The sequence below is a fragment of the Haemaphysalis longicornis genome, unplaced genomic scaffold (genome assembly GCF_048455015.1).
Source record: "Haemaphysalis longicornis isolate Haplotype H1 unplaced genomic scaffold, Haemaphysalis longicornis Haplotype H1 scaffold_4, whole genome shotgun sequence".
Classification (NCBI taxonomy): Eukaryota; Metazoa; Arthropoda; class Arachnida; order Ixodida; family Ixodidae; genus Haemaphysalis; species Haemaphysalis longicornis.
The window spans coordinates 66,247,416-66,266,148 of record NW_027526361.1 but is presented as its reverse complement, the minus strand read 5'-3'; the positions used below and the strand labels follow the sequence as shown (position 1 = coordinate 66,266,148).

The window sequence follows — 18,733 nt, the reverse complement described above, 5'->3', positions numbered from 1 at the left end:
GACACATGGTAAATTTCCGGGGTTTCAACGAACAGTTGTGTGAATCCAATCACTGGCAAGCGCCGTTAAAGTTTCTCACCAGTGTTTCTTTGCAATTGAATTGCTGGTAGGTGTTCTGAGGAAAGGGGCGAAAGGTAGCGTTCAGAGTAACACAATATTTATTGGAAACAGGGGTTCGCATTTCTGGTTAAGACATCGCTGTTAAAAATTCTCGACAGATGAAGCTGTCACCTCAAAAGACTTCCTACCTTGTTTTTTTTACGACGAGAAAAAATGAAGCACATGTGTATTCATGTGTTAAATTTCTTTTATTAAAAGTCGGACTTTCAGTATCGGAGGAGGTAAAGAAAAAGTCTTCGTAGGTACGAACATAAGGGAGTCTTAGCAAAAATATAAAAAGCTGTGCCGAATCCAGCAGGCGAACATACATTTTGCTTTGGTTCGCCCAGCGGCAAAGTAGGCTAAACGACGACAATTCGTCTGCTCCCTTCTGTCTTGGGGACTTCAATACACTACTGCTACGCAGTACTCACTGGAAGGCTCGTTGTATAGAGGTAGTTTTCAGCGTATCACTTTTCCTTCTAGCACCCGCCTTCCTCTAGGGCGCTGCCGAAGAATAGGCGCATTAAAGGCAAGAGAAGTGCAGAAATTTCAGCCGGAGCAAAGTTTTCCTGCCCTAGTCGATAAAGAGAGCGAGGAAGGTCGCGTTGGGCCTTCAATTTCTTTATGGTCGCAAGACGCGCTGGTGCGCTCAGTCGTGAAATGCGCCCGCGCTAGGCTGCGAACAGCGAGTCAAATTTGTCTCCTGATGCTGCCGCTGGAGGGAAGATACGAGCTCGTAAATGCGGCATCACCGTCACTCACCGCAGGCTCCCCAGGTAAGCTCTGCAAAGAAACGGGAAAGGAAGAGGAACGGAAGGTTAGTCGGCAAGACACGAAGAGCAGCCTGTCGAACTTGTTCGGTGACACAGGTCGCAGGGCAAAAATTGCCCTTTTGGTTAAAATTGCAAAATACTTACAGTAGAAAGTCCTCTCTGGACAGCAAACAAAATAAGTAAATCTGGACAAAGATGTAGCGCTGTGGGCACTCTAGTTTTGCCGGAATAAAAAAGTGTGTATCAATGTAAATTTCAAGCTCCATACATCTAAGCATAGACCGGCTTTATGCATTTCGTTGCTTACAAGGTAAACTCTACTGCCACTTTAACAGAAAGAAAATATAAAAAATAAGATATATCAATAGAAAACCTTATTCAGGGATGACCTTTAGAACGAGGACGTCTAGTGCGGGAGGTAGCTCAATAAAACTAACAATAAATAAATGTTTGTGCGGTGGTTCGGTGGCGTCATTTTATAACTTTTATAGATAAGTAAACTAATTTCCCCTTTAGTGCGCAGCACTTTGGCGCCCGCTACAGTAGTTTGATGGCGGCGTTGCCTTCGTTACCGAGCGAACAAAGGGAGAACCGAAGACAGAAAAAAAAGCAGAGGAATGTATGGCCAAAGCGTGAGGAACAGGTCGCTATGCCGAAGCGCTCCGAGACTCTCGTCGGTGGCGACGCATAGCGAGTCTGAAGGGGAGGCAGTGAGACATGCTGGGCGGTGGCGACGCGCTGCGATATGACGCCATATCAGCGCGTGCCGTCAAGCACTCGACGATGGCGCTTTTACTTCCTGAGACGCAGTTCGCGGTCCCTTCCCGAGGCGCAGATAGCGATCACTTACTGAGAAGCAGTTCTCGCAGCCGACGCAGAGGCTTACCATCACTGGCATTTGCGCGGGAGTTTCAAACACGATTTCCAACAATATGCTCGCCGGCGGCGACACGCTGCGAGATAACGGCAGAGTAGCGGGCGCCGCCGTGCGTTCGCCCATCACGCCATCACTTCCTGAGACGCAGCAGCTATGCGCCGTGACCGAGAAGACTGCAGCTCGCGTTGCGCACAAATTTCTCAATAGGGAGTATAGTGATCATTAGCCATATTTTCCCTGTCCCTCTCGCCATCGAGCGCGCTCCCCTATAAGATTTGTGTGAACACTATGGTCACACCAAGGGACCATGATATTTTTATGTACGTTAGCCAAGAATGTGTTACAAGTACAGCTAATCGCTGGCACCATGACTTATGTAATAAAATAGGGAAAATGCAAATTGTGACATATAGATAGGATCTGGCAACCCTCGAAATTACGTTCGGAAGTTAGAAGCCAGGTGAAAGGCGTATTTGCGTGGAATAGTGAAATGTAATACATTTATACAGTTCCGAAAAATCCCAGAAGAATTTTTGAATGGTTTCAAACGTTAGACAAGAAGGAAACACTGACCTTGGCTTTGCTTGTGTCACAAGACACTACGCGTGCGTATTTTAAAATTTTCTCGCCCATGACTTGGCAGTCTTGTGCTGCTATGACTGTCATGACCCGGACGCTTCTTTTATATAACTTATTCAAATCCCTTCAGGAGGTACTATTCATTGGGGTTTAGCTTCTGAGTTTCGCACCAATGACTAGTAGATCTTTCTCCGAGCACTTGAAACACTTACCGCGCGCGGTAGAATTTGTAGCGTTTCGTATAAAGTTCACATACTTCCCGTATACTTTTGTTTTCTTGGGGGTCATTTTTATTTTCTCTTTAAGGACAATTGACAGGACAAAAAAAGACGTAGGAAATAAAGAAAAAAAGGCTTCAGGGAGGTTTCAGAAAACAATCAGTTATGCCGAACCCACGACCTCCAGAATACCGGTCTGGTGCGATCGCACCAGACCGGTATTCTGGAGGTCGTGGGTTCGGATCCCACCCGGCGGGCATTTTTTCACCACTTTCTTTCTGACTCAAAAACTTCTTCATCTGTTTCTATGACCCGCCACAGCCTCCCATTTGCTTTGCGAGGTTTTCTTGACTGCCAACGTTTAATTTCTATTTTAAAAGATTTTAAAAGTATGTTTGTGACACCGTCTGTCACAGTGCTCATCGTTGACTTGAGACGAGCAACGTAAACCCATCACTGTCTCTTCTGGATAAAAAGATTGTGATTCCGCTCGTTCGAGCTTTCTCCCGACTTACGTAAGAAGTGGGTAAGGATTACAATGGCGATGCCATGAGATTGCTATAGATGAACTAATTTTTACTTCTGTTCATGCCTCCGCAATATTTTATGATAATAAAAGGAAAGAGCAGAAATGAAATGGAGAGCAGAACGTACAAGGCACCTATCTGTTTATCTTTAGCAGATTTAAGAGTAACCAACCGATGCGAGTGAATATTGTTCTAACATTCTTGGGATTATCACATATATACATAAATTCCTCAAACCTCAGTGGATGTGGACACCAAGATGTAATAGACACTGCCACCTTCTACACCCCCTTCAACAACTTAAAGGGACACTGAAGTGATATGTAAACATTGCGGGATTACTAGCGCAAATTGTAGTCCGGAGTCCCCAGGCCATGTTTCGACCACTCTAAGCGCGTTTACGCGATTTTATTTAGTAGAAAAACTAATTCGAAAATGCTGTCCTCCTCTCTTTACGCTCGCCCATTTTCTGTGGCGTTTTCGTGTGACGTCAGGAGGGGATGAGCTGGCAATTGGCTGCGCCACGGCTGCGCTACTGCACGGCTCCCCGGCCGACAGAGTCAGTCGGCCCAGCGTTTCGTCCGCCGGCCGCCGGCAGGTCGTCGCAATCAAGGAGGTTAAAAAAAATTGCTTGGTCGCAATTCGTTCGCTTAGTTGAAACGAAGCCAGGACACGTTTGTGAATGGAAGAATGTGCCTTTCTTTACTTGGTTTGTTTGTACACTGTATCTAGCTCCAAGTCAAGTTCGCTTCACACAAGTGCTGCACAAGCGCACATGCGACGCTTCGCTGACTGGTACGCCAGTAGGAAAATATAAGGCCTCTTGAAGGCGGGAGAAGAGTCAGCGAAGTCAATATAGGTACTAAGGTAATAAAATCAACTGATATTTTTACCGTACAGCGTAAAACTAGGGCGCGGGAAGCACTTTTTTGCGCTGGGCGAACAAGCACAGCGGTAAGCAGCACGACTACGCATCTGCGAACGCTTTTCCGTCTACGGAATGCAATTGCTAGACGTGAGTTACTGTGGAAACTCGGGCGACGCTTACTGCACGATCGCAGTACAACAAATAGTCACCTAAGCTGCTTGAAATGCCAAAACTAAATAAAAGTGTAAACCGGTTGTACAATATATACCCTATATTAGCAAGGCCTTCGCGTCCCGCTCCGTGGCTCAGTACTCTGGGGCGCTGGGTATGTCACCGCAAATGTTTTGCAAGTCACGAGTTCGAATCCCCGCGGGTACGTGCTTTTTTTTTGTAAGTTAACTTTTTTGTTTTCCGCCGATGTTTTCTATATTGAGTTCACCTTTTTTTGGGCCGCAACGTTCATGTCTACACGAACTAGTTCACAAAACGCGCGCAGGCTGGCACATGCATGGCGCGCTAGCGAGTTCTCGTTGGCGTGCTGTTGCCATAAGCACCGACTGCTTGCAGGCAGTGGGCACAGGCCAGAATGAACAGACCCTTGGCCTGGTGCGAACACGCTTTTTACGATACAGGCATGAGGGAGGCAAGCTCCAATTATGGGGGAAAAGCGCATGACATTTGGGCGTCTACGGGTACGCGGAGGGCGTTCATGCACTGCGTAGGTTTCGGCTAGTGAATGCTACGATTCCAAGCCGTCCTAGGAGGCTTATCTTTATGCATTTTTACAGCTGACAACATGGCAGAAGCGCGGTACGATGATTACTGAGTCATTGAGAATGCCCATCCAACAACGCCACCGGTTGTGTTTTACAGAACCGAAACCGAAACCGAAACTTGTTTGGTTGCTCACCTTGGGCATCGTCCAATCACGGTGCCCGCTCCTCCTAACGTCACAGCTTTAGTTGGTGCGGCCGCCGCAAACCGCGCATGGTAGTTTTTCTTCTTTCGCGCTTTGTAAAATAATTACCGATTTATCAATCGTAAAAACGATGAAAAGTGTGCTAATTTGAGCCGGTCTACACAGTGCAAGCAAAAACGGGAGCTTGACAAATTCACTTCAGTGTCCCTTTAACAAAGAGTTCTTTTCACAACCAAAACGAGCATTTCTCCCCTTCTTTTGTTCTCTTGGGTACTGCAGCCAATTTTTATTAAACATCGTTTTTATTTGGCTTGATCGGAAAGTCCGTATGGATACGGTACGGAAAGTCCGTACCTTTGAGCACTAGAAGAGAAAAATTACTACCATCCAAAGCCGTAAGCGACCAGAGCCTTGAAGTAATCAGCAAGAAAGCGGGTAACTTTACTGCAATATATGGGTTTGTTTAGCACGCGAAGTTCCCGCAGAAGAACATAATATTCAATGTAAGAAGCTTTTCAAGCCTTGCGAGGTTCTAATGCTGCTCTAGGTTTTAATACTGGAGTTTCAATTCCGCCTCGGTATGGCTGAATGCGGAGCCTCGCGAAGCTTTCGCGGTGTACCATATCAAGGAAATTCGAGGATTAAAGTAGGATGCCTTTATAAAAGCACCTATAATGGCAGGTGGCGTGATTGCGCACTAGCCAGTATGGGCCGTGATTGCGCATCTCAAGCGCCCACGCTTCTTGATCACCGGCCGTAAAGGTCCCACCCTATACATTATTAATGAGAGCCGCTTTAGGCTTATCGGGGTGGTTGGCCACGAGCACTTATAGGGACATATACTTTTCCTTTATTTTTTTTCTCGAGGTTTATGCGGGCGTTCGCTTCCCTGCGTTGAAGAACAGCGGCCCGTAGTGTTGCTAGGCGGGGGAATGTCACGTGTGGGAAGCCAGGGCTCAAGCGCAATTTTGTAATGAGGCACTCGGCATGCATGAAAGCGCCCGTTTCTAGAGCTACAGCTGCCACGTTTCCCAGTGACCTGCACCCTAGCCCCAAGCACAAAATTAGCGATCGGTACACAAAGCGCCTGTAAACGGTCTACCGTGGCCGGTACGCTTTCTTCCTAAGGAAGCATACCATCGGGGGCTGGGTAATCGATTTTCCCTGGATAGCTGTTTGGGTGGACTGAGAGGGTCATTTCGCGTACTCATTTGCATTCTTCGCTTGGATGTTTATGGTTCTTGACAGGAAGGAAACAAAACATTCAGAACTATTTTAGGGCACGAAATCACCTCCTTTCCATAGAAAAATATTAGACCCGGTTGGCGGGCCGTTTAGTACTTGTAGCTTGTGTGCCTGAACGCTGTAGCTCACTAAGGTTGGTTCATTGTTTTTTAGCAATTCTCCATTTTGTACAGGCGAAAATTCGTAAAAACCAACCAAACTGTAGTAAAATATAACCAAAGGAGCGTTCCTAACCAAATGCACACGGAAACTGCCGGTTAATTCCACAGATGTTGCCTCAAATGTACCTATAATTTTGTTTACGATAAATAATTGTTACATGTATGACAAGTGCGAGCGGTTCGGGCGTTTAGAATGGTTATGACTCTGTAAACTGCTATCCAGTACCGTTGATTGCCTCATGGGTTAGGAGGAAGTAGGGTGCCACTTCTGTTTACACTAACTTACGTCCACCATCCATGATACCCAACAGCAGAACAAAATAAAACAACAGCACGCAGATCGCAACAAGAAACTTGCCTTTCAAAACATGCTCAGTTGTGTAAGTACGTCGTTGAATCAGTTGCTGTAATCATGCCGCAAAGAATGTGCCTACCATACATATTATGAATGTGGTCAAATTTAAATTGTTGCTGAACCGTCATATGGGTAATAGGCGTCGTAACCTGATTTTAGATGAAAAGGTACATACGGCAAATCAGTATCAAGTAGGATTGGGCGGAGTAGCGTTAGCACGAAATGACGATAGCCAGCTAAAATTATACTGGAGAAAATTAAAACTTAAAGACCAACCAGGGTAGGGGGCTGATTACACGTTGAAAAGGGGCCGTACAATTAAGAATTATAGGATTAAATCAACATGTACTGACGGGGATGTGAGGTAGTGAATTACGAAGCTACTTGAAAAACGACAAAACTAACAAGCCAGCTTCATTGTCGTTCTTTATTTGGCATAGTCCTCGTGAACTTGTTTGATATGGCATTCAATTTTGTTTGGCTATGTTTGCCGGTACACAGCATCAGACAACAAAAAGCACAGAATGGGAAAGCAGCTTACCGAAGACGGTCATGTTCTGGTACCGGGCGTCCTGGCCAGCTAAAGATGCCACAACGCAGGTGTACTTTCCACTCAGCTCCTTGGTGGGCCTGAGTATACAGATGGCCCTATACTGCGAGTAGTCATCCCTAGAGTTCACCGAGTATGTGTCATCCAGGCGTCCCTGAAGCACTCCGAAGGCCTCGCGCACCTTCATCTCGGGTATCCACTGGTAGACCGGCTCGAGTTCGTCGTTGAAGAACCACTTGACCACCAGCTTGAGGTCGTTCTCGTTGTACATGTACTCGCAGTCCAACACCACGGGGGTGTCCGTCCCATTGAGCACCCAACGCGGCACGCTCAGCCGTCGGATAGTTACACCCTGGATGCCTGCAAACAAAATATGGGAAGATTGGACCACGGTGGGAAATAGTAAACACCCATTCTTGCGGGCTAGACTTTGGCATGACCCGAAGGAGTTTCTCAAATCAGTGGAGCCTTTACCGTAGGACCACTATAACCACGGTGGCTTGACTGGCAGGCCATAATGACTGCCATAATAAGTTTGAGCCGTCGTGTACCCTCTAGCGGGAAGTCAGAAGTGGCTCTGCATAAGAGGATTGAGTCTTAATCAGGCAGCAAACCAGATAATGCAAAATTGGTGAATTAGCCTTGTAATGTCTTGCATTAAATCGCGTAATCCAAGATCGCGTGCTTCCCCATAAAAAGAACCACGAAAGTTCTACGAAAATAATTTTTTCCCGGAGTTCTACGTGGTTAAACGAAGTTTTTCAAGCGATGGCTCTGTTTTAGCGCCGAGAACGCACGAGACAGGCATGCATAATTGCATCACAAGACAAAACGCAAGCGCTGCTCGGCGCAGTCGCCGATATGGGGTCAAGCGCACAGTGAACATGGATACAGCCAGCACCTAGTTGTATCATTTTCTGGTGGCACTTGCCATTGCATCTGACGCCTATTTTCTTTTTCACGCCATTCCCGTTGGAACGAACGAGTGATTAGAAGCTTTCACTGCGCAACCGCAAGGGACGATGGCTGGACCTTGGTTGAGCTTCAAAGTCAGATTGACGTTACGAGGCGTGTTCTGGGGTTCCACTATTAGATCTGTCGCTCTAAAAAACTGGCGCCAACAAGTTGAAATACGCCTCTAAACGCATACCACCCACTAGTTTAAAAGTTCACACTAACGAAATTGTTTAAGCTCACTCGGCATGTTTGCCGCCACCGAACTTATTTCTTCATTGAAAGCAAGTCGCAGATTGCGGTTAAAGCTTATCATAGCGGTAACCATCCAAATATGCTTTTCAGAAAAGAACGACGCTGATACAAGTTCCGTAAACGCTGCTTTGCTTTGTGTACAAAGTTCTTGCCTGACCAATGTCCTCTTCAGTATGCGCAGAAATATTTCACAGTGAGAACATCAAGTACAAAAATGATACCGATGTTATTAAGCATAAACATGAAATAATGTTGTTGACAGCCTTCCTTGGACTACCTTAAAGGAGCCATGAAGAGAAAGTACAACTTCATTTAATTTGAAAGAACTAGGATTCAGTATCTCACTCAGCTCCATTACAGCCACAAAAGATGTTTCTTTAACGAAAAAAAGCAAGAAGTATTTAAAAACTTTCAAATTTTGCGCCGCAGTGACGTGTTATGAGCAAGAATCACGTCATTCCGGCCAACAATAAAACAATTTTCAGTGCGTTAACTGCACGTTTCCATTCAAGTGATGCGGTGAGATGGAACAAGAGCCCCCATTACAGACGTCCAGTCATGTGTCGTCGCGACAGGTCAGTTAGGCGGCCGCCAATCGCACAAGCAAGGTTCCGTGACGTCATAGAAAAGTTGCGGGAAATTGGCTAGGGGGTCGCGACTGCTTCAGACGTTTTCTTTAATATCTCCGTTATTTGTTCGAAGATTGCGATGATATTGGTATCATTGTTATCGGGACTGAGCAGTCATTCTAGTAAATCCAACTTGTATTTTGTCTTAATGGCTCCTTTAAAGAAAAATTTCAGCCGCTCGGCCGAAAAAGAGGTGAGTTAGCAGTGGCAATGGCATGGTGTACTTTAATATTTTTTGCTTGTAAAGCATTTATTGATCATATTTACGCATTCTCTTCAAGTGTTCCTTGTGAACTGGCATATATTCGCCCAATTTTTCAACAGCTTCAACGATTGTGTTAGTGCAGGCGATAATTACATGTACGATGCAGCGTAACGAGCGCTCAAGGTCAACGAGGTAAAACATAACAGCTCTGACTATAGCAGTTGAAATTTATTCAAAACGGGAAAGGGTGTACAGGTGGCAAGAATATATTGGAACGTGTATCTGCTCCTTCAAAATCTCCTCCCACTCCTCCGTTAGCTTTGGGTTTAGTCTATCTTCGCACTGCCAGCTTCCTCCTGTGCCGTGTCTGAAAGCACCGCAAACGTGTAAAGGTCCCCACCATTACCCGACATAACCTGTCACGAGCGCGCTTTATCGTGTCTCGATTCATGAACCACTGCCGGGCACCCGGTGCGGAAACGGCCGAGATTTTTTCATTCCCTTTCTTTTCCTCTCGCTTCCCGTGTATGTCTTCCCAACACGAGTCAAGCACCGATGCCGCCACACGCCAAGGGATCGTTAGCGGCAGCGCGGAGCGCAAAACGGGATGGCACTTTCTTTCCATCTGAACGCTCTCTTCAAGGCAGGCAGAGGCGTACGGAACGGCTTTTATGCTTGGTAGCGAAAAAATGATGCAGGGCGTGAATTGTGGTGTCCTCCGAGTTAAACGTCTTTCTGACCTGCACGATTTATGGTTTCCCTAAACAGTTAATGTCTTGTAACTTATGGTTTTGAGCCCAGTTTGAGTTAACATTAGTTATCGCATCTGTTTACGGGTTCCTCAGCCCTGCCATCAGGTAATGGATTTGCAGAAAAAGCCGAGCTTGCTTCTCAAACCACCGCTTTGCAGTGGCACATCGGTTGTTCTGAGAAGTGTGATCCGCATCTTCGAATATAAAGCTTTGTGTGTTCATTACCACTGGCGTGATAGTGTCGCGAACGTGATATAAAGCCCCTGCTAAATTTTTCCTATCAACCCGCTTCACCACGCGAATTTTCAAAGAGGTGGTGGCACTCTCATCGGCAGACTGAAGTAAAATAACAGAAACGCGCATGAAAGTGAAGTGCCTTTGCAGTCACGGAAGCTACAACGAAATGAACTAAATGGAAAATAACAAGCACCAATTCCAATGAGCCTTGCGATAAGAGCATAAAACGCTTTAAGTAGCGTTGCCATCCCAATTGAAGCAATTCCAGCAGCCAGGGCCTACAGTTGTTTTCTTTGTGTTCAAGCGTAAGGTGTGAATTATTTCTCGACATGTGTACAGCCACATTTTTCCGGATGTGTTGACCAGTGGACCCCATAGCTGTGCAGTACCGCCCCCCCCCCCCCCCCCCCCCTGGGTTGCCTCTTGCAGCCCAACCCGCCTCCGCACCGCTAGCTGGGCCAGCAGCGGCTGTGGTGGCATCCACGTCCGTTGGGGATGCTGCACCCTCTTTTTCGTCCTCTCCACCTGCCCAAAGCACACGTGAGGGCCCGGAGGAGATTGAGACGGAGGAAACCGCAGCAGTTCCCACCTCCGCCGCACCGCCTGTGCCACCCGGGGCGCTCCTGACGCCCTCGGCGGTCGCGGCCAAAACGAAGGGCACCACAAAGGGTGGCAAGTCCGGGGGGTCCGGTACGCCGGGTACCCCTTCCAAATCAGATGATGACTTGGATGTGGGACCCCTCCTGTCTGCTCTGCAGCGCAAGGAGCGGGTCCCTCAATCTAAACCTCCAGATGAAGTAAAGAAAACCCGTCCAATAGTCCAAGCCCCGAAAGACCCTACATAAATAGTCACACTCCAGTAGATCTAATACATCATAATGGGAAGAGAAAATATTGTTCAATGGAACTGCAGAGGCCTTCTAAATAATCTTGACGACGTGTATGAGATTCTGCATGCCAATCAGCCAAGTTTAATGTGTGTCCAGGAAACACATCTGAATTCCAAACACACAAATTTCTTGAATAGTTACCTGGTATACAGGAAAGACAGGGATGGCTGCACACACTCTTCTGGCGGTGTGGCCATAATCGCCCGCAAATCCTTAGCATGCCACCCTGTCACCTTGAACACCATCCTTGAGGCTGTAGCCGTTCGCACAATAATATTTAATAGGTTGATAACGGTATGCTCCATATACATTCCTCCTGATGCTGCACTTACGAGCTCCGACTTCGAGGCGCTGGTTGACCAGCTGCCCGAACCATACATCCTTACAGGCGACCTTAATGCTCACAACTCTCTTTGGGGCTCTTCCAGAACGGATGCCCGAGGTCGCCTGATAGAGAAATTTCTTACATCTTCTGGAGCATGCCTTTTCAACAATAAACAGGCTACATACCATAACATAGTTCACAACACATACTCAAATCTTGACCTAGCTATTGGTTCTGCAACTCTCTTTCCATGTCTTGAGTGGGGTGTGGGCACGGACCCATATGGTAGTGACCATTTCCCCACTTCATTAACGTATATAGGTACAGGCCCAAGCAGTCCATCTTCCCATAAAAGGTTTAATGAAGCAAGAGCTAACTGGAATACATTTACAGAGACATCCCAACTACACCACACATCTATAGGACACCTACACATTGAAGAAGCTACCCAACTGCTCACGGCGCACATCCTCGACGCCGCCGAAAAGTCCATTCCCCACGCATCTGGTGCCCCTCGCAACCAGCGGAGGCCGTGGTGGAATGAGGACTGTAGGCGGGCGCGAGAGGCCCAGAACAAGGCGTGGGGTGTCCTTCGTCGGTACCCCACGTCGGGTAACCTCATTTTGTTCAAACGGGCCAAGGCGTTTGGAAAACGTGTGCGCCGTGAGGCAAAACGAGAAAGTTGGCACACCTTCTTGACATCCATTAATTCATACACAGACACTCACAAAGTCTGGACACGGATACGCAAGCTAAAAGGACAACAGACACACAGCCTGCCCCTGGTTAGCACAACAGGGGACACACTCGAAGACCAGGCCAACACGCTTGCACAACACTTTGAACACGTGTCCAGCTCAGCACACTACACAAACACTTTCATGAAACACAAAACATCTGCAGAAAAAAAGCCCTTACACGACAAAGACAAATCAAAAACTTCTTACAACTCTGAATTCACTCTCCATGAGTTGAGGGCTGCCCTGAGCACGTGCAAACCTTCAGCTCCAGGCGCAGATAAGATTACCTACACCATGATACAACACCTACACCCAGACACTCTTGAAACACTCCTACATCTATACAACAACATATGGCTTTCGGGGCACGTTCCTCGCTCTTGGAGAGAGGCCATAGTAGTGGCTGTCCTAAAGGAAGGGAAGGACCCTTCCTCTCCATCCAGTTATCGTCCCATTGCCCTGACAAGCTGCGTGTGTAAGCTCTTCGAGAAGATGATAAACAGGAGACTCGTGTGCTTCTTAGAGTACAATGGTCTTCTCGAGAGCTGCCAGGCGGGCTTCAGGGCGGGACGATCTACCAATGATCAACTCGTTGCGTTAGAGTCTCATATCAAAGATGCTTTCCTCCACAAGCAGTACTGTATGACAGTATTCTTTCATCTTGAAAAGGCGTACGATACTGCTTGGAGGTATGGTATCCTCATCCATCTGAAGTCCTTTGGCATAACGGGTAACATGATAAACACGCTTTCCAGTTACATGTCCGAAAGGACGTTTCGCGTGCGACTTGGAACTGCACTCTCTAGGGTGCATGTGCAGGAAAATGGAGTGCCACAAGGTGGAGTTTTAAGTTGCACCCTTTTTATTGTGAAAATGAATTCCCTCAGGAAGGCATTGCCACCGTCGATTTCCTGCTCAAATTATGCAGACGACGTACAATTATCTTTTAAGTCTTGTAACCTGTCTGTCTGCGAGCGCCAAGTCCAACTTGGTGTTAACAAGCTAGCTGGTTGGGCAGGCAGCAACGGTTTTAAATTTAATCCAGGGAAGTGCACTTGTGTCTTGTTTTCCAAGAGGCGTGGCATCCGGCCGGATCCAGACATTCAACTCCACGGTGTCTCGATTCCTGTCAAAAAGGAACACAAGTTTTTAGGTGTAATCTTTGACGAAAAGCTCACATTCATCCCACACATAAAACAACTAAAACATAAATGCTTAAAAACAATGAATATCCTGAAGGTTCTCTCGCACATCTCTTTTGGGGCTGACAAACAGCTTCTGTTGCGTGTTTTTACCAGCTTGATAGGCTCACGATTGGACTATGGCAGTGTTGTCTATGGGTCAGCCACTAAAACATCCCTCAGAATGCTGGACCCTCTGCTTCATCTGGGGCTCCGCTTGTCCTGTGGCGCCTTTCGGACTAGTCCAGTCGAAAGCCTGTATGTAGAGTGCAACAAATGGAACCTACAACGTCAGCGAGCATACACAGACCTCCTTTATGCTTTTAAAATTTCATCCATGCCTCACCATCCTTTTAAATCAGTTTTTCATGATACCTCCATGACTGAACTCCTTCTAAATCGACCATCGTTCTCTGCGCCCTTCTCTTACAGAGTTAGAGAGGAAGCGTCAGAGCTTGCTGTCTCCTTTTTAGATACCATCCAAAGTTCTGTAACAGATCTCATTGCACCATGGCATCTCCACCCTGTCTCATGCGACACATCATTCACACATGTAGACAAAAACCGAGCTCCCACATGTCCAATTCTGCAGCATTTCTTGTATTTGCAGCACAAGTATGAGTGCTCTGAATTTTATACGGATGCCTCTAAGACTTCCACCTCTGTGTCCTGCGCAGCGTATGGGCCCGGCCTTAGTGTTACCAAAACTCTGAATAGTCATACTAGTATATTTACGGCAGAGGCTTACGGTGTACTTCTTGTTGTCAAGCATATACTTCAAAGCCACATCCCACAATCCATTATCTATGCAGATTCCCTCAGTGTTGTGCGGGCACTGTCGTCAACAATGCCGTCGAAAAACCACGTTGTCAATCTGATCGTCAAGGGTATTATGTCTGTGCATGTACGCAAATTTGAACCGGTTCTTTGCTGGGTCCCTGGCCACTGTGGTATAGCCGCGAACGAAGCAGCGGACCGAATGGCTGCTGCTGCTACACTCACGAATACAGTAGACATAACCACATTACCCTACACCGACGTGAAACCACACATCAGACAACAACTTCGCAAAACATGGCAAACACACTGGAGTGAACAAACAGACAACAAGTTACATGTAATAAAACCACACTTTGGACCATACACCACCGACACACGTAATAGATACAATGAAGTCGCCTTGGCTAGATTACGGATAGGGCACACTCATGCAACGCACTCGCACCTTCTCACGGGGTCTCCAAGACCTCTGTGCAGCAGGTGCGGAGAGGCCCTATCCGTGATCCACATCCTTATACAACTTAAGGCACTTGACACAACACGACACAAATACTTCCCACAACTACACACGCGACATATTCCACCACACCCGTCATACTTCTTAGGAGATGAAGCCATGTTTTCAACCAAACGCGTTTCCGAGTTTCTTACCGACGTAAACTTTTTACATCTCATTTCTTATCATGCATGTTGACAACCTGGCCCTTTACACCAGTCATCATCTTCATTACGTTGTCTTTTACTTGGTTTATTTTTACTGAAATGTTCTACTTTTACTTCCATGCCACTTTCATGTAAGCACTATTGTTTGGCGCTCTCTGCCCTTAGTCGGCCTTGAGCCATTAAACTCCAAACATCATCATCATTCACGTAAAAGCAAAGGCATACACGGGATATGCCCCACAGCCTCATTTTCATTTATCCTTGTTTAAACGTATAGAGAAAACACGAAGTTCTCTCCTTTTGTCTCTCCCTCTCCTTCTTTCTCTCTTTCTCTCCCTCTTTCTTATTTTCTTCCTTCCTTCCTTCCTTCCTTCCTTCCTTCCTTCCTTCCTTCCTTTCTTTCTTTATTTCTTTCTTTTGCTTTCCCTCTCTTTGAGAAAAATAGCTTCTCGCCATCTACGCCCATCTACTTCTAGCTATTTTTATGTGATCGGGATCGGATGAAAGATACCCACACTCTAACTGAGGCTATCATCCTGTAAGCCGTAAGTGCCCCATTTTGCGGAAAACCGTAGTAATTGTAGGTGTTGTCCCCTCCTCAGTAGAATAACCGCGGCTCTAAGCAGTGAATAAAAACCAGGCGTGTGATGCCACAGAATTCGAACTCCGGCCTCCACAGCAGCAGCCGAAATCATCACCACTGTGCCTTATTTGCTCTTTTATTTATTATATGAGCTATGCCTCATACGATGACCCTCCATTTGAAGATCCTAATTTTCTCAGAGCCCTTGGGCTGTCCTGTGCAGCGAATGGCCGTTTGAGATTAGTGTAGACTGGGCCCCACTCCGATCGTGAAATTTCTATAATAATAGATCTTCACCCTAGTCTGGCCTCCGCGGTCTGAAGGGAACTCCTGTGCAGTCTTCGTGGACGCATCATCTCTTTACTGGGCTAATCCTCCCTTCCCCTTGTTTTCGTACCCCTATTTTGGCCGCATGGCCTTCCCGCGAATAACAAAAGACTACAACAACAACAACAATATACGCTATCTCGGAACGCTAGCAGCGGTAGCGTAAATGTTGTGGCTGTTGTTCCCATTTTCGTGGCACATACCCTCTCGAGGAATTGGCCAGGAGTCGGAAGGGGTGAGCGCCGGTTGTGTGCCCACTTCACGAAATTCGGAAAACTATGAATTATAAACGTAAAAGTTGCGAAAAAGTACGTGCATCGGGCCACGTTGACGTGATCGCACGTGAGTAGAACAGGTGTACGAGAACCGAGCAGAATTCTGATTTAAAGGAAACTGTGGCTTGAGCTGGCGTAATTCCCACCGCTAGACGTTAAAACGAACGCGAATAAGGAGCGGCAAACAGGGCGTGGCCGCAAAGAAGTCGGTCCAAGCAATCGCGTCATAAGGCACAGAAATAAAACCGAACAAAGAGACGCAAATACGATGTAGCAGTAAAGAGGCTATTAATAAATATCGCCAGACTTTCGCCTTCCAAGCATGTAAGAACACTTCTGCCCATTCGATTAGTCTGTCCTACGTTTCATGCGTTTCCTAGACCCGGCATAGGGGAGGATGCCGCATTGCCTACATGCGGCAATCGCTTTCAAGGATCGCCTTGACTGGAGGCTCTAGTGGGAGACGGATTCAGAACAAGGGGGTTAAGTTCCCCGATAGTTTTTTGCCTGTGTCTAGGGTGTGGTCTGACAGTGCTATAAGCCCTCCACTATACCGATGTCCACTGGCGTTTTGTAAAAAAATTCTACGCCTGGTACTACGTCGCTTCCACATAACGTAAAGCAAGGTGACCCAATCTATACTAAAGTAACATGTGTTAACAAACACAAAACCATCATTTACAATACCAAAGGCTGGTTTAAGCCATGAAAAGTATTGTTCAAAGGTGAAAAACAAAACTGTGGCAAGAGTCGGTCTCGAACCACTATCCTTGGCATGCAGAAGTAAGACACCTACACAAAGACAAAGTAAGACGCCTACACCTACCCTTACACCAAAATGGTAGTTTTTGTGTGGTATTGAAAACTAGCCCGAAAAGTTTTAAAATCACACCCTAACTACAATGACAGTACGTTCACTGGCAAGTATTTTTAAAGAGAGCCGGGCACACACCGGAGTAAAGAAGATGCAACCAGTCCGGTGGTTGCAGGTGTGCCGCATAGAACCTGATGTAGGGGGACCGTATGGTATTGCATTGTTTCAGAGTCCCATGTTCCTCCATATTGACGCGGTTGTGCCCCCCACCAGCCCTCCCAAGACTTCGTGATTTTGGAAGGCTCACCTTAGCCACACGTGAGTCACAAAAAGCCGTTGGGTCAGCGCCATTGCCCCCAAAACACTTTTCTTCTCTGTACAAAAAAAAGGCAAGGTCATCTGCACAGGCTGAATCTTTGACATCATTGTTTGCCAGAGAAACCATGAATGACACTGATTTGGAGAATATAATTCACAGGGGCACAAGGTACCAATCAAATAAAAGGGGTGATAACCGGCAACTTGTCAGTATGGGGGATCTAATGGGAGTAGGTCTACATAGTTCGTGGTTTATGATCAACGTGGTCGTACAGCTTTTATAACACAGCTTTATACAAGGCCTAGCTGACTCCAGAAAAGCAAAAGTGAAAAGATGACTAACCTAGACAAATGCCTTAGCAAGGTCAATTTCAAGGGGCAAAAGCCGGCCTCGCACCATCGAATACGCACTCTTGTATTGAAGGAGCCAACAGGATGTTCGTCTGAATGCTCCGCCCCCGAATCCCGCAACTCTGGTGCGAACGTAGCACACTTGTGATTACAATCTTCAGCCTGCGTGCAAGCACTCGCGAATATCCTGTGATCCACGTTACACAGAGATATCGGCTTGTAGCCCTCCACGCTTTTCAACGTTTCTGCATGGTCACTCTTAGAGTTAGTACAGAATACCCTTTGTAAAATGTAAGAGGCGGAATGTAGGCCTTCGGAAATACTTCATGTGAGGCAAGTGCCAGAAGACTCGAGAATTTTTGGTAGAGCTCCGAAGTGAGCCCTTCAAATCCAGGTGATTTATAGATTTGTATGTTTGAAATGACAGCTTTCACTTGTTCAAGTGTAATTGGCCCTTCTACGAGAACCCACTCGTCGTAACTTATCTTAGAAAAGGACTGAAGGAATACACTGAAATCAGGTGTACTACGGGTACCCGCGTTGCCATTAAAGGTTTTTTACATAGTGAGACAAATGCCCCTGGTATACTGCAGGTACCAGAATAGCATTGGCTATCATACTTGATTTCTACTATCACTTTTTCTAGTGCTGACTGTCTTTCATACCCAAAATGCGCGCCGTGTTGGCGGCTCCTTCAAAACCCTGGGCGTTCTTGGCCGAACAAGGGCTCCCCAATATTCTTAAGTCATTTGCTGCTGTCTCTGAGCTTTAATATTCTGAGCCACTGCATCTGAGCTCTAATGTTCTGCTGCATCTGAGCCTATAGTCCTAAATATTTGACTGTCGTCGGATGGCGCTCTATAGCCAGCCACGCTTGCACAGCTGAGTTAGAGTGCCATCGGACGGCCCTCTAGAAAATGCGTAATTTTTTCTTTCCTGAGAAAAATGCTCCAGCCAGCAGCGAAGTTCCCTATCAGAAGTACACAACTGCGGTATATATCTGCCCTCTGCGATCGCTGGAGTAAAACATCCTGGAATGCTGCGCAAATGTACATGGAATTTTGTACCGAAATCAAAACGGATTTGCGCAGAAGGAAAAGTGGGCGCAAGTAATTTTAAGCAAGTTACCCTAATTTATGTTTCCCTTGCTAAAGTAGTTTCCGTGCGTTACATATTCATTGAACGCAATAACTGGAAACTTTCGTCCGGCGTCGAACGTAACTTTCCCACCCCAAGACAATCGTTTTTTTTTGTTGCTGCCTTCGGAAATCCAGATAAAG

At 46.6% G+C, this 18,733-nt stretch overlaps 1 protein-coding gene across 1 annotated transcript; it reads right to left on the bottom strand.

Moving 5' to 3' along the window:
- Positions 1–856: 856 nt before the first annotated feature.
- Positions 857–8,378, bottom strand: LOC144179782 (uncharacterized). Its single transcript, XM_077708218.1, has 3 exons — positions 8,372–8,378; positions 7,166–7,534; positions 857–885 (listed from the first exon to the last, which is right to left on the bottom strand). Exons 1-3 carry the CDS (start codon positions 8,376–8,378, stop codon positions 857–859), a joined length of 405 nt encoding a protein of 134 aa, XP_077564344.1.
- Positions 8,379–18,733: the final 10,355 nt, after the last annotated feature.